The sequence below is a fragment of the Narcine bancroftii genome, chromosome 6, assembly GCF_036971445.1.
Source record: "Narcine bancroftii isolate sNarBan1 chromosome 6, sNarBan1.hap1, whole genome shotgun sequence".
In the NCBI taxonomy this organism is placed as follows: domain Eukaryota; kingdom Metazoa; phylum Chordata; class Chondrichthyes; order Torpediniformes; family Narcinidae; genus Narcine; species Narcine bancroftii.
In genome coordinates this window covers 206907525-206922781 of record NC_091474.1, presented here as the reverse complement: position 1 = coordinate 206922781, position 15257 = coordinate 206907525, and the positions used below count along the sequence as shown (strand labels likewise).

Sequence of the window (15257 nt, the reverse complement as noted above, 5' to 3'; positions counted from 1 at the left end):
GAATGCAAAAGAGTCAATATTTTCAAAGCTGGTTGGTAAAGGAATTGGTGCTTACAGGTTAGCATGAAATAGAATGGGCAGATACACATATAGAACCTCTGCTAATGTTTTTGCTAAATTAGATCTTGTGGCAAGTTTATTCCTTTGGAGATGTGCACATTCTCTTTATTTATTGAATGTGGGGAGTGTACAGCTGGGAGTGTAGCCCATCTTTATTGACCTCGTGGAACGCTATTTGACCTGCTGAATTTCTCCAGCATTGTGTTTTTATTTCTGTACTATTAGACCAATAAGATAAACACTGTCTCCAACATCTCTGCAATGCCTCATTACTCATTAAAAACAATTTCGTAATTCAAAAATGCACTTTCAAAAGACGTGAGGCCCAATGATGGGCTCTTACCCTAATCTAAAGAGTTAGGGTAGTCAAAGTGTTTTGGTGCTATGCTGTCGAGTTCCAGGTTGATGTCTCTTGATTTCCACGTATCAGTTCCTAACCTACCTTAGTGGTCAGGGTTTTGAGCTACAGGGAGGATCCTTTTTTCCCATTTTTAAAATTAGTTTTGGCTTCATTTTTGCTTTTTTTAAACTGGATAATATATCAGGTAATGGCTTTGCTCAACAGTGAATAATACAACTTATGATTAAAAATTCTTTCAGAATGAGAAGAGAAGGAAAGACAATTGAATATCTTTTATTTAGAAAAAAAGAAATTTGTAATTCATTCAAAAAGAACTTTTACTTTATTTTTCCTTTCTTTCCTTTATTTCTCTTTTGGGTTGTGTTGGGGTTTTCCTTTTGTTTGATGTTATATTTTCGACACTGTTTCCAATGTGCATTAGTCCTTTGAAATATATTCATATTTGAAACCTTTTTTTTATATTTTTAAATGTATGCACATTATATAATTGTATTGTTCAAGTGTTTATATTTTAGATATGAATAAAAATATTTTAAAAATAAAAGCATCTTTACAGTTCATATAACCTAAATTTAGCAAAGGTAAAAATGTCAAATTTTCTGGCCTGTGTTAATGGTTCTAAATAAAATTCTGCCATTTTGTATCGAATTGGCTTTTCACTACAAAGTATATTGGGATGACTGACTGGCTTGTTAGTGAGTGAAGCAAAACAAATTTGATATATGAATATTTTAATTGGTCTTGTTGGACACAATATTCCTGTAATTCATGGTTTAAATTTATTCTTAATCTGGAGAGTGTGATTAAATCAAGGGCAAAGAGAATTGTGCAGAATACTACAAAGGTTGTAAAATGTCCATGAGGTGGTGTTACGTCAATGAGTAGCATGAATAGAGTTGAAATGGTGCCCAACGGATTTTAAAATGCTGCAGATTGAAGGAGAAAGGGCGAATGAAAGTAAATAGGACTTCTATTGCGTGGATTGAAGTTCTCAGAAAGAATGTATTAATGTAGCAATTATATTTTGATTTTGGCACAGGGAAAGAACAGGGAGGAATAAGACTGCAGGATTACATATTTGGAAATGAGAAACTAAAAGGTGATAAATGTTGTTGCAAAAATAAAACAAACAAGAAGGAGAAATGCCCTGTTGGGTGATGAACTTTCATATTTAAGAAAGGAAGAGCAGATCATTAGGCCTCAACTCAAATGAATTGTTCCAGGCGAAGTCAAAGGTACACGATATTTTTCTTGGATGCTTTCTTTCAGAAACAAAGTTGTTGTCACGATTGTTTCCTTGGATTCATGTATGATAAACAGAAAGTTGGATGTTTGCAGGCCAAGCAATATTGTATAGTCATCCTTGTCTGATATATTTGTTTGAACTATGATCAAAAAATTAATGATAAATGCAATTAAGAAATGTGATAGGACACCTTAGGAATTTGTGTTCATATTAAATACCTGTCAATTGTTGACACAAAAAAAGCACTGAATATTTACCACGATATTTAGTTTCATAGAAAGTATAACTGGGAAAAACTTACAACCTGTACTGTACCTGACCTTGTGTAATTTTATATCAAAGACTGTGACTACACCTTGTGAGGCTACCTTTTTCTTCCTCAGAAATTGAAGGCCAGTTTGCAGATGAAGCGAAATTCATGACACTTATAAATTGTTTGTGGCTGACACAGTGTCTTGGAAGTATGCTTTTGCCAGTTCACAGAGCTAAGGTTTTCTCATTTCCCCATTCCCCTCACTCCTCTCCTTTCCCTTTACTTTCCACGAGAAAATCCCCAGATCTTCGAGGCAGTGAAAAAGTGATCTAATTTCCAAATGACATGAAGTTTAAAATAGTGAAAATAGGCATGCATGGAACGATCAAAATGTTCTCCACAGGTGGTGGAGACAAAGTCCCTGGAATAGTTTGAGGGACTTTCATTTTTAAATATTGGAAATGGTGGCAGAGAAAGCAATGAATGGAACTTTTTCCTTGGATGCAGGTGAATCAGCTAAATCATTGTCACATTTCATTTTAATGAATAGCGTGTTGTAATTTTTTTTTGATTGTCATGCGATCGAGCATTGCTTAAATGTGGTTCAGTTGACTAAAGACTTGATTTTTAAGCCACCAACAGTTTACTTTTTAAAGTACGCTTGCCCCTGGAAATAACCAAGAATTCGCAGTGTGCTGTTGGCATGTCATATGGAATAAACATTGTCCAGTCAGTGTGTTCTTGTCATGGAGTTGATAAATAATGCCCCCACCTCCCCTTTTCTTCAGTAGATATCATCTCTGCTCTGACAATTCATGAACTCTTCCATATTCCATTTCACAGGTTTAAAAGATGATGGACGCTGATGCAGAACCGATGCTGTAACATATAGAACGAGTTAGATTGAACGTTTTTGAAGACATCGCGTTTATCCATGTTACAGAACCACCTGCAGCAAAGGACAGCCAATTTGAAGGTCTCAGTATATCCTAAAGAAAATCACGAGTTCGGTGTTGCAAGAATCGCAGCTCTGCATTTCCCTTCACGACTGGAACCTGTGTGTTGGTTGCCCTGAGCACCCTCTTTACTAATTCATGAGCCAGAGGGAGGCAGTTGCTCAGCTTTCAGAACGGCTTCTCATAGCTGCACACAAAGGCCAAACAGAGAATGTTGTGCAGCTCATCAACAAGGGGGCCAAAATAGCCGTCACTAAGGTAACAACATCAAACGTCTGTGTGTTTTTGCCTGTTTCTTTTTCTCCATTCTCTAACTTAGATGTTCAAATTTAATTACATACCCATTCCTTCTAAATTAAGTAGCTTAAGTTGATCCCTGATGCAGCACCGACTTTGAACAGATTATTCTCAGAATGGTTGGAACCTACTGGATTTGAACCTGCATTTCACTTGCTAAAACTAGAATGCAATTTTCCTTTTTTTTATCTTTGATTCACTTTCGGAGTGCTTCTTGATTTTAAAGTTCACAAAAAGACCACAGAAACAGACCCATTGGCTCTTGTGTCTGGGCTGAATATGATGCTCAGGTTTAAATTTTAAATTTAGACATACAGCATGGTAAAAGGCCCTTTCGGCCTACAAGTCCCTGTCAGCCAATTTACACCCAATTAACCTATACCCTCAGTATGTTCCTAACAGTGGGAGGGAACCAGAGGAAAATCAATGCAGACATGGGAAGAACGTACAAACTCCTCAACGCGAGATTCGAATCCCAATCGCTGGCGCTGTAAAGGTGTTGCACCAACTGTACTGCTCATTTAGGTTAAAGTAAAACTCTGCTGTTTGCCCATGAATACATACCCATTTATTTCCTTGTCTAGCAAGAAGCCTCTTAAATACTGTTGTTGAATCTGCTTCCACCACTGCTCCAGACACTGACCAGTCTCTGTGTAAAACATTTCTTTATCAGAATGCATGTCGTGTTGTGTGTGACATTTTTATCCTGGGAAGAAGATTGTCTACCCTATCAAAGAAAATAACCCAATGTTGCCCAACCTCTCCTTGTAGCTCAGACCCTCTAATACATGCAACATCTTCAGTAAATTTCTTCTGTACCCTTTTCAAAGTCTCCAGATACTTCCCGCAGTGTGGCGACTAGAATTTCCCACAAGTACGACAGAACCAAATTTTTGAATAATAGAAATGTGACTTCCTTACTTTTATACTTAATGCCTGTCCAGTGAAGGCAACCATTCTATACCATACACCTTTAAGACTTTATTACCTACTTGTGTGGTAATTGAAGAAACAGATGTATTACCATAAATATTTATATATAATGCGACCCATGTATAAAGCGACACCCCCCCCCCCATTTTTGAGGAGAAAAAGGGGGAAAATTTTTACCCTCGTATATAATACAACCCCCCACCCCTCACCCGCCTGAGTCACGCTGGCATGTCTCTGCTCACACGCCCGCCCACCTGAGTCACGCTGCCAGCTACCACTCGCCCGCCTGAGTCGCGCTGCTAACTACCACTCGCCCACCTGAGTCACGCTGCCAACTACCACTCGCCCGCCTGAGTCGCGCTGCTAACTACCACTCGCCCACCTGAGTCACGCTGCCAACTACCACTTGCCCGCCTGAGTCGCGCTGCTAACTACCACTCGCCCACCTGAGTCACGCTGCCAACTACCACTTGCCCGCCTGAGTCGCGCTGCTAACTACTGCCCGGCCAGCTGCCCAAGTCGTGCTGCCGAATACCGCTTGCCCGCTCGCCTGCAGAAATTTTTTTAAATTTTACTCTCGTGTATAATATGACCCCCCCTCCCCCTATTTTTGAGGGGCAAAAGGGGGATTTTTTTTCACATTATACATGAATATTTGCGGTAACTCATGGTCTATATAAAAAAAAGTTCAACTTTAGGTATTAATAACCTCATGAGCACATTCAGAAGTGAGGTTAACTTGTTCAAATTTACCACTAAAACAATAGTTCTCAACCTTTTTCTTTCCAATTGCCACTTTAAGTAATACCTTTGCCATCGGTGCTCTGTGATTAGTAAGGGATTGCGTAAGGTGGTCTGTGAGTGGGAAGGGAAGGTTGAGAATCACTGCTCGAGACCCAATTGCTACTGAAATATTTTGCTTGAAAAAAATTGTCATTGGCCCATTTTCTTTGGAGTTATGAAACCATGCACATGACGAGTCAATGAGATATGATTAAAACAGTGATTTTCAAACATTTTCTTTCCACCTTAATCAATCCCTTACTAATCACAGAGCACCTTTGGCATAGGGAATACTTAAAGTGCAATGTGAGTGGAAAGAAAAAGGTTGAGAGTTACTGCACTAAAGCATCACTTCTGCCCCACATTGCCATGCTCACACGCACACATTTAAGGCCTCATGCAGTGTTTTTAAAGCAAGTCTGAATGGTTAATATTTATTGATGGTTCAGAGCTTTATTTATTATTTCTTTTCATCAAGTAGGAACATAGGAAGTAGGAACAGGAGTAGGCCAAAAATGGCCCAGCGAGCCTGCTCCGCCATTCAATACGAATGGCTGGAGTTCAGGCCAAGTGAAGTTCAAGAGCCTGACAGCTGTTATTTCTTAAACTTGCGTTCAATGTTTACAACCTGAAGTTGTATATATCAATATGTGTTGAAGCACTTTACAGTCTATTACAAAGTTTGTTCAGAGTGTTCCACAAATATCAGAGTGATATCATGAGTTGATGATCACGTTTGATGATAAGAATTGGCCAGGTCAGTGGGAGAAGTCTTTGCTCTATAATTATCCAGTTATAGTGTGGGAAATTTTCACTCCCTCAACAGCAAGTATTTCTTTTTCAGAAAAGTGAACAAAATTAAAGGCCCTTCAACCTAACTTATCTATGCTGGTCCCATTTGCCCATTCACCCATATCCCTATAACCCTTTCCACTCCATTTACCTGTCTAAATGTTTTTCAAATGTCACAATTGTGTATAATATTCCAGGGACCACCTCACCCATGTCTGAAATAATGACAGCAAGATATCCTTATTCTTCTTTCCCAAGCTTTCGGTCTGAAAGGTTCCTACATGCAACAACATTTGCTGACCATTTGAAAAGTATCGTTTCTGATTTTATTTGTATTGAAGTGGATAACCTCACATTTATCCATGTTGTACACGTGTGCCATGTTCTTGCCCACCCTCTAAGGAAAAGCCATTTTTAGCTTTTTTTCCTCTTCTACCCTCCCACCTATATCCATCTCTTACCTGTCAACCTGTGTTAAATAGGAACATAGGAAGTAGGAACAGGAGTAGGCCAAAAATGGCCCATCGAGCCTGCTCCGCCATTCAATACGATCATGGCTGATCTAATTTATGACCTAACTCCACTTACCTGCCTTCTCCCCATATCCCCTAATTCCTCTATCATGTAAAAATTTATCTAACCGAATTTTAAATATGTTTAATGAGGCAGCCTCAACCATTTCCCTGGTTAGAGAATTCCAAACATTCACTACTCTCTGGAAAAAACTATTTTTCCTCATCTCTGTCCTAAATCTTCTCCCCCGAATCTTGAGACTGTGTCTTCTCATTTTAGTTTCCCCGGCCAGCTCAAAAAACCTTCCTACATCTATCCTATCCATACCCTTCATAATCCTATATGTTTCTATAAGATCTCCTCTCATTCTTTTGAACACGAGTGAATACACTGCTAGACGATTTAATCTTTCATCATAAGTCAACCCCTTCAACCCAGGGATCAACCTTGTAAACCTCCTCTGGACCATCTCCAAAGCCAGTATATCCTTCCTCAAATATGGAGACCAGAATTGGACACAGTACTCCAGGTGAGGTCTCACCAGTACCTTATACAGTTGCAACATTACCTCCCTACTCCTGAATTCAATTCCTCTAGCGATGAAGGCCAACATTCCATTTGCCTTCTTAATAACCTGCTGCACCTGCAACCTAGCTTTTTCGATTCATGCACAAGCACTCCCAAGTCCCTCTGCACAACAGCATGCTGTAGTTTTTCACCCTTTAAATAATATTCAGCACTTTTATTTTTCTTGCCAAAGTGGATAACCTCACACTTACTAAAATTGTACTCCATCTGCGAGACCTTTGCCCACTCATCCAGCTTAACTATATCCCTCTGCAGACTCTCCACATCCTCATTACAATTTGCTCTTCCACTCAATTTGGTGTAATCCGCAAACTTGGCTACACCACATTTTGTCCCCTCCTCCAAGTCATCAATGTAAATGATGAACAGTTGTGGGCCGAACAACTGCGGCACCCCACGTATCACTCTCTGCCAACCTGAAAAACTCCCATTTATCCCAACTCTCTGCCTTCTGTCAGACAACCAATTTTCGATCCATGTCAATATACTTCCCCGGACTCCACTTTCCTGTAACTTAACGATAAGTCTCTTGTGTGGCACCTTATCAAACGCTTTCTGGAAATCCAAATATACAACATCAACCTGTTCCCCTCTATCCACCGCACCCATTATATCCTCAAAGAATCCTAACAAGTTTGTCAAACAAGATCTTCCCTTTCTAAAACCATGCTGCGTCTGCCTGATTGAACTCTTACGTTCCAAAAGTTTCACTATTTCATCTTTAATGACGGCTTCAAGCATTTTTCCAACCACAGATGTCAAGCTAATTGGCCGATAATTTCCAGTCTTCTGCCTACATCCCTTCTTAAAAAGTGGCGTGACATTTGCTGACTTCCAGTCTGCCAGGACCTGCCCAGAATCCAAGGAATTTTGGTATATGACCACCAATGCATCAACTATAACTTCTGCCATTTCCTTCAGAACCCTTGGATGCATATCATCAGGACCAAGTGATTTGTCTGGCTTTAGTCCCATTAGTTTCTCCATCACTACTTCCTTTGTAACAACTATTTTATCAAGGCCCTCCCCAACATTCACATCCTTAACTCCACACTTGGGCATGCTGGACATGTCTTCCACCGTGAAGACTGACACAAAATATTTGTTTAATGCCTCAGCCATTTCCTCATTTTTTGCTACCAGTTTTCTTTTCTCATCCTCCAAGGGTCCTATGTTAACTCTGGCCACCCTCTTCCGTTTTATATATTTATAAAAATTTTTGCTTTCTGTTTTTATATTTTGTGCCAATTTACTTTCATAATCCTTTTTCCCATTTCTTATTACCTGCTTTGTAACCCCTTGTTGTCTCTTAAAGTTTTCCCAATCTTCCAGTTTCCCACTGCTCTTTGCAGCTTTGTACACCTGCACCTTCAATTTTATACTCTCCTTTATTTCCTTTGTTAACCATGGTTGATTTTTCCCTCCCTTGCTGCCCTTTTTCCTGACCAGAATATATTTTTGTTGAGCATTACAAAATATTTCTTTGAAAATCTTCCACTGTTCCTCAACTGTTTCATCAATTAGCCTGTGCTCCCAGTCCACTCTGCCCAATTCCTCCCTCATCCTGTGGTAGTCACCCCTGTTTAAACATAATATATTAGTTTTAGATCTAACTATTTCCCCTTCCATCTGAATGAGAAATTCAATCATACCATGATCGCTATTTCCCAGATGGTCTCTGACTATTACATCATTTACTCTACCTATCTCATTGCACAACACTAGATCCAGGAGAGCATTTTCTCTTGTGGGTTCCTTAACATGCTGGTCAAGAAAGTTATCGCGGATGCATTCTATGAAGTCCTCTTCCATACTCCCATGACCAACTTGATTTTCCCAATCTATGTGGAAGTTAAGGTCCCCCATGACGACTGCCGTATCATTATTACATGCCTCACTTATCTCTCTATTTATTTCCTGTGCCACTAAACTATTGTTATTTGGTGGGCGATAGATAACACCGACCAATAATTTTTTCCCTTTGTTATTCTTTATCTCTACCCAAATGAACTCAACATTATGCTCTTTAGATCTTATATCATCCCTCACTACTGCCTGGAGCTCATCTTTGATTAAGAGTGCAACTCCACCTCCCTTACCATCCTGTCTACCTGATACCCTTGAAAGTTTAATTCCCATTAAGGGTCACCTTGTAGCCATGTTTCCGTGATGGCTACCAAATCATAGTTTTCCAAGAAGGCTTACCGGGTCTTGTTTATTTGTTAAAATCCGAAGACTTGAGTGCTAGTTATTAGCTTTGTAACTAAAAAGCTGAAACTGGATCCAGTCAACTACTTGAGAATATTTTTGTGCGCCTCTGAAGCACAATCTTGGCCTGTGTGTGTGTGCGCTGGAGAATTCATCTGACTGCCACTGAAATGTGAGAAAAAAGCATTGACATTTAAATTGTTACTGCAAGAAGCATATTGGGGGCTTAAATTTGCCTGCAATAGAAGGTGCAAAATAACTGACTCCCAGTTGAGCAATGCCTTGCTTTTCAATCCATCCACAGCCCCTCCCCTCCCTGTCTTTGCAATCTTGATCAGTCCTATAAACTTACCCCCCCCCTCCAATCCTCAGGATAGCCTGGGCTGTTGAACCGAAAATAGCTTTCTCACTTGGAACCCTGCCAAAGCTCTGTAATTCTGTTCCAAAATATCAAGGGCTCTCTCTCTCTCTCTCTCTCTCTCTCTCTCTCTCTCTTTCTTCCTTTAAGGCACTCCACAAAATATTGGAATCCTTAAAAGTTGTCAGGGATCATACGTGGCCCAGAGGTAATTTTGTGCAACATCAATCTGCTGACATTCCATGTTGTTTTGCTAAATTAAATATACAATAGTTGTGGTTGTTTGGTGCCAGAAGCATCACAACCCAGCAGGCAGGGATCAGAATTCCATTCACTACTCACCAAAGTATGAATAATGTATGGTCATTTTCATAAAAAATAAATAAAATTTAAAAATATGCAGCACTTGTGTTTGGCTAAAAGGATAATTGAATCATTTTAAAGGAAGAAAAGTCAGCGAGTGCGGCCTTGAAACTGTTTCATTTCGGGCTGCCTTTCTCTCGTGGCTGTGATGAAGGCAACGGCTCAGTCTAAAAAAGCAGCAACCTTCAATGCTTCATTTTGAAAAAAAATCTGAATTCATTCAAGACTTTTCTGTGTTGCTTGGACACCAGAAGTTTAAAAAAAAATGAAATACCTGAATCAGAATCGTGGCTCATGTCCAAGTGCTTATGAAAGAGTTTCTGTTCACTGGTGTTGTCAAGACCTTTTTCCCGATGCTCCAGGGCAGGGTCATCATTTGGTGTTTCAAGATACACTGGTGGATGGCAACTCATTTTGTGAATGAAACCCTACCAGTCCTTTTGGCTCATCTTTTTTTTGTTATCCTCATGTATTCTCAAAGTTGATGGAAGTTTGCCTGAAGACCAGAGGATCAATACAAATTATTTTTGCTAAAATTCTTTTGCTAAACTATGATGCCAACAGACCATGTCCATTAAATTATGAGCTAACTATTTATATGTATATCACTAAAACAAGATGTGTATCCAGTTGCCGTCAAAACCCTACTGATTGCTTACTCTCTCATGAAGCTCCATTCATCCATCAATCCTATGCTTGCTAAATAACTAAGTTGGTGCCTGGTTAAATTCCAAGACTCTTACAATTGTTTGAAACTCCCTCTCCTTTATCCCTATAATCTTTCACAACTTCATAAGCGAGAGACTTTTTAAAAAAATTTGTGTCAAGGGTATGGCAGACCTGGCCTTAAATGCCCATCCTTAATTTCTCTTGAAAAGCTGATGGTGAGCCACCACTTTGATGTATATTTGTATATTTTTTAAACATTTTTGTCAATATAGTACAATAGAAGGCCCTTGCTGCCTCATGAAACCCGTGCCACCCAATTACACCTAATTAACTTACCAATCACATACATTTTGGAGGGAGGGTGCAAGCTGAGGCACTCTGAGAAAACCCACGCAGATCAGGGTGCTGAAGACATGTTTTTTGTTCTATTGGGTAGTTAAATTCAAGAATAAAAAGTGTTTTAGCCATATCTTTCCAAGTCAGAACAATGGCTGGCCTAATAAGGGAAACTGCAGGTGATAATGGACTGTAGGTACCTGCTACCATAGAATGATAGAACACTACATACAGAAACAGGCCCCTTTGGCCCTTCTAGTCTTTACCTCATCCCACTGACCTCCACCCAGTCCATAGCCCATCCATGTTCCTGTCCAAATTCCTCTTAAAATGTTAAAATCGAGCCACTTCAGTTGGCAGCTCATTCCACACTCTACCACTCTCTATGGGAATAAGTTCCCCCTCATATTCCCCCTAAACATTTCCCCTTTCACTCTTATTCCATGTACTCTGGTTCGTATCTCACCTGCCCTCAGTGGAAAAAGCCCATCTACATTTACTCTGTCTATCCCCTCATAATTTTAATACCTCTATCAAATCTCCCCTCATTCTTCTATGCTTTAGGGAATAAACTCCTAACGTGTTTAACCTTTCCCTGCAACTCAGTTCCTGAAGTGCAGGCAACATCCAATTAAATCTTCTTGGCACTGTTTCTATTTTATTGATATCTTTTCTGCAGTTAGGTGACCAAAACTGCTCACAAGACTCTAAATTTGGCCTCACCAATGTCTTGTATAACTTTACCATAACATCCCAGCTCCGAAAGTCAATACTTTGATTTATGAAGGTCAATATGTGAAAACATCTGTTCACAACCCTAGTGTCTGAACCTTCCTGACTAACCTTCCATGTGGGACCTTGTCAAAGGCCTTACTAAAGTCTATGTAGACAACATCCACAGCCTTTCCATCATCAACTTTCCTGGTAACCTCCTCGCAAAAATCTATTAGATTGGTTAAGCAAGACCAACCTCTCTCATAGGCATCTTGACTACCTCAATCATTTTCTGGCTATCCAAATAATTGTACATCCAATCTCTTAGAACACCTTCCAATAATTTACCTACTATTGACGTCAGATTCACCGGCCTATAATTTCCATGGTTACCTTTGGAGCCTTTTTTTAAACAATGGAACAACGTGAGCTGCCCTCCAATTCTCCGGCTCCACACCCACGGCTCGGGATATTTTAAATATTTCTGCCAGAACCCCTGCAATCTTTACACTAGCCTCCCTCAAGATTTGAGGGAATATCTTGTCAGGCCCTGGAGATTTATCCATCCTCATTTGCTTTAAGGCAGCAAACATTTCCTCCTCTTTGATCTGTACAGTTCCATGACCTCATTGCCTACTTCCCACATCTCGGTGCCTGTTCCTGAGTGCATACTGATGGGAAAAAAATTTAAAACCTCTCCCATCTCTTTTGGCGCCTTACAAAGCTGACCACTCTGGTTTTCAAGGGGACCAATTTTGTCCCTTACTATACTTTTGCTCTTAATATACCTGTAGGAACCTTGCGGATTTTCCTTCACATTATCAGCCAAAGCAACCTTGTCTTTTTTTTACCTTCCTGATTTCATTCTTGAGGTTTTTCTTGCATTTTTTTATGCGCTTCAAGTGCCTCATTTGCTCCATGTTGCCTATACCTGCTATACATCTCTCTTCTTCTGAACCTGATCCCAATATCCCTCAAAAACTAAGGTTGCCTTTGCTTGCTAACCTTGCCTTTAATCCTGACAAGAACATATAAACTTAGTTTTCTCAAAATTTCACCTTTGAAGGTCCTCCACTTACTTTGCCCATCTTTGCCTCTATATATTGATTTAGAAAACTTTCCTGAACACATTTGACAAACTCTAAGCCATCCAGCCCTTTTACAGTATGGGAGTCCCAGTCAATATGTGGAAAATTAAGATCCCCTACTATCATAACCTTGTGGTCCTGCAGCTGTCTGCTCTCTCTCTCTACTTGACTCGATCCTCCGATTCTCGAACATTTCCACCACATACAACTCATTGACTTCTAATGGTGCATGTAAAATTAACATTAATAAAGTAACATTTTTTTAACATCTTTTCTGTTTTCATCCAGTACAGTGGAGGGAGGGCCCCAGTTTATACAGTTTGAATTTTTATTATTTTAATATTTATACACACACAATATTGTAGTTTTAGTTTCATTCCCTTTCCTTCATTGTACTGTATTTATTATAAAAGCCAATAAAAAAGATTGAAAGAAACAGCAGAAGGGGGAATGCAGGAGTGATGGAGCTGAAGGGGGAACATGGGAGTGACGGAGCAGAAGGGGGGATGCGGGAGTGACGGAGCAGAAGGGGGGATGGCTATTCTTGTTTTTTGTATTCTGATGACCAGCTGGAAATGAAAAGCTTCAAATGGGCTAACTGGAGTTGTGGTTTTTATTAGATTTATTGCCTCAAAAGTTGCAGAATTGATGTACTTCATTATGGTTGTATTTATCTAGAATACAAGGATGTTGTCTTCTACTAATGAATGCAGTAAATATGAAAAATATAGAAACATTTACACACTGATTCTTGTGGGGTTCTCCTTTGTGGGAATTGATTTGGCCATTCAAGATTTCTTTATTGTCATGTAATTTGCTTTAGTATGCCGTCAGGCAGACAGATTCGCTATTGGCAGAAATTGCTTGAAGAACCTCTTACAGTCAGAGAAGGAGAAGCAAAAGAGAGTTCTCCTCCCCAGAGTCACCGAGTGTCCGTGAATTCACCTCCAGTGAATCATGGGGCTTGGCTTAAGGTGGCTCAGACATTGCTGATTCTTTGGGTGAGAGTTGGGTCACTTCCAGCAGTATTGTGGAATTGATTGCCAAAATGCATTGAAACATTTCAAGGAGGCCAATCATTTCCACCTGCACAAAGCAAACTCAGAATGGAGAAAATCACTGGCCTTCTCACAATGGCAGTTCTATGGCCAGCAAGTTTGGTGCAGCGGTTAGTGAAGCACCTTTACAGTACCAGCGATTGGGACGAGTGTTTGAATCCCACACTGTCTGTTAAGAGCTTGTACGTTCTCCCTGTGTCTGTGGGTTTCCTCTGGGGTCTCCGGTTTCCTCCCACCATTCAAAATGTACCAGAGGGATGTAGGTTAATTGGGCAGCATGGGCTCGTGTGCCGAAATGACCTGTTACCCTGCTGTGTATCTAAAATTAAGTATTTTTTAAAATGTTTTTTATGTTTTTTTTAATCAAAATTTTTATAGCAGGAGAGCTATCCTTGATCAGTACACCCTCTAGTTTTGGGTAGCTGTGCAACAGGGAACTAATGATCAAGGGTTTAACAGAGGTCTGGAGCCAACAGGAAGCACACTGGCATATTTAGGTAAATCTCAGTGTCACTGAAACAGAACAGCCTGGTCTGTCTCGCACAGATGAGAATGGGGCAGTTGGTTATCAAAAGTGTATAAGATTGCAGTAGATTTGGATCAAAGGATTTGCAAAGGAAAAGAAGTAAATCTGGAAGATGATGTGCTCTGTAATCAGAAGAAGGCAGGAATTGGTCAGGGCTACTTTCAGAGGTAGTCATAAGTGAAAGTGAGTGCTTCTGTTTGTTGATATTCAGTGACCACACAGCGTTACAAGTCAAATCACCTTTATCGTTCATACTCGCACAGTAAAGATGAGATGGCGTTTCTCCAGGACCACGGAGCATATTTACAAAAATATAAGTTAGAAGTTAAACACTTTGAGATATTAAAATATTAAGACGTATACAGTAAAAGTCCACAGCATCATATCCACATATGTTCTGGGAATTCAGGAGCCTGATGACTTGGGCGAAAAAAAACTGTTGCCCAATCTTGATGTAAGGGCTCAAGTACTGCAGTACCTCCTACCAGATGGCAGAAGGAAGAGGGGTGTGTGGAGTCCTTCACAATGTTTATTGCCTTTTGCCTGAATCAAGTGTTGCAGTTGTCCTTCAAGGTAGGAAGAGAACCCTCAATGATCTTTTCTGCTGACTTCACTATGATCTGCAGGGTCTTGTTGTCCGAGGAGGTACAGCTTCCAAACCAGGCAGTGATGCAGTTGCACAGGATGCTCTCAATACATCCTCTGTAGAATGTCAAGAGGATGAAGGGTGGGAGATGAACTTTCCTCAGCCTTCACAGGAAGTCGAGGCACTGCTGGGCTTTCTTGGCTATGGAGCTGGGGTTAAGGGGCCAGGTGAGATTCTTCGCCAAGCGCACCATAAGGAACTTGATACTCTTGACGACTTCAATGGTCGGCCTGTCAATGGTCAGTGTAGTGTGGTCCCCCAGGGCACTTCTGAAGTCAACAATCAACTCTTTTGACATAAAATCTGCTCACAGCCACAGGAACTGCACTTCCTCAAAGTGATGAACCAATGAATTTTTGTAATGACTGGGAAATGCAGAATAAACAGATGTTAAGTGCTTCTCAGTAAATAGTGTTTCTGTTTTTAAAATAATGCACCACATTTAGTGAGTTGAAGGTGAGGATTATGCGCAATATCACACGGGAAAGTAATTGCACAAGTATTGTCAA

The 15257-nt window shown here is 40.1% G+C and overlaps 1 protein-coding gene across 8 annotated transcripts in view; it reads left to right on the top strand.

Annotated features, from left to right (window-relative positions):
- The window catches only part of ankrd6b (ankyrin repeat domain 6b), a 194777-nt gene that overhangs the window by 109698 nt on the left and 69822 nt on the right, over window positions 1-15257 (top strand). For all 8 annotated transcript variants that reach the window (XM_069887332.1, XM_069887329.1, XM_069887328.1 and 5 more), the window contains one exon: window positions 2764-3134. In XM_069887332.1, the coding sequence (XP_069743433.1) occupies window positions 3015-3134 (120 nt within the window). In that variant the 5' untranslated portion in view covers window positions 2764-3014. The remainder of the gene's footprint in view (window positions 1-2763; window positions 3135-15257) is intronic.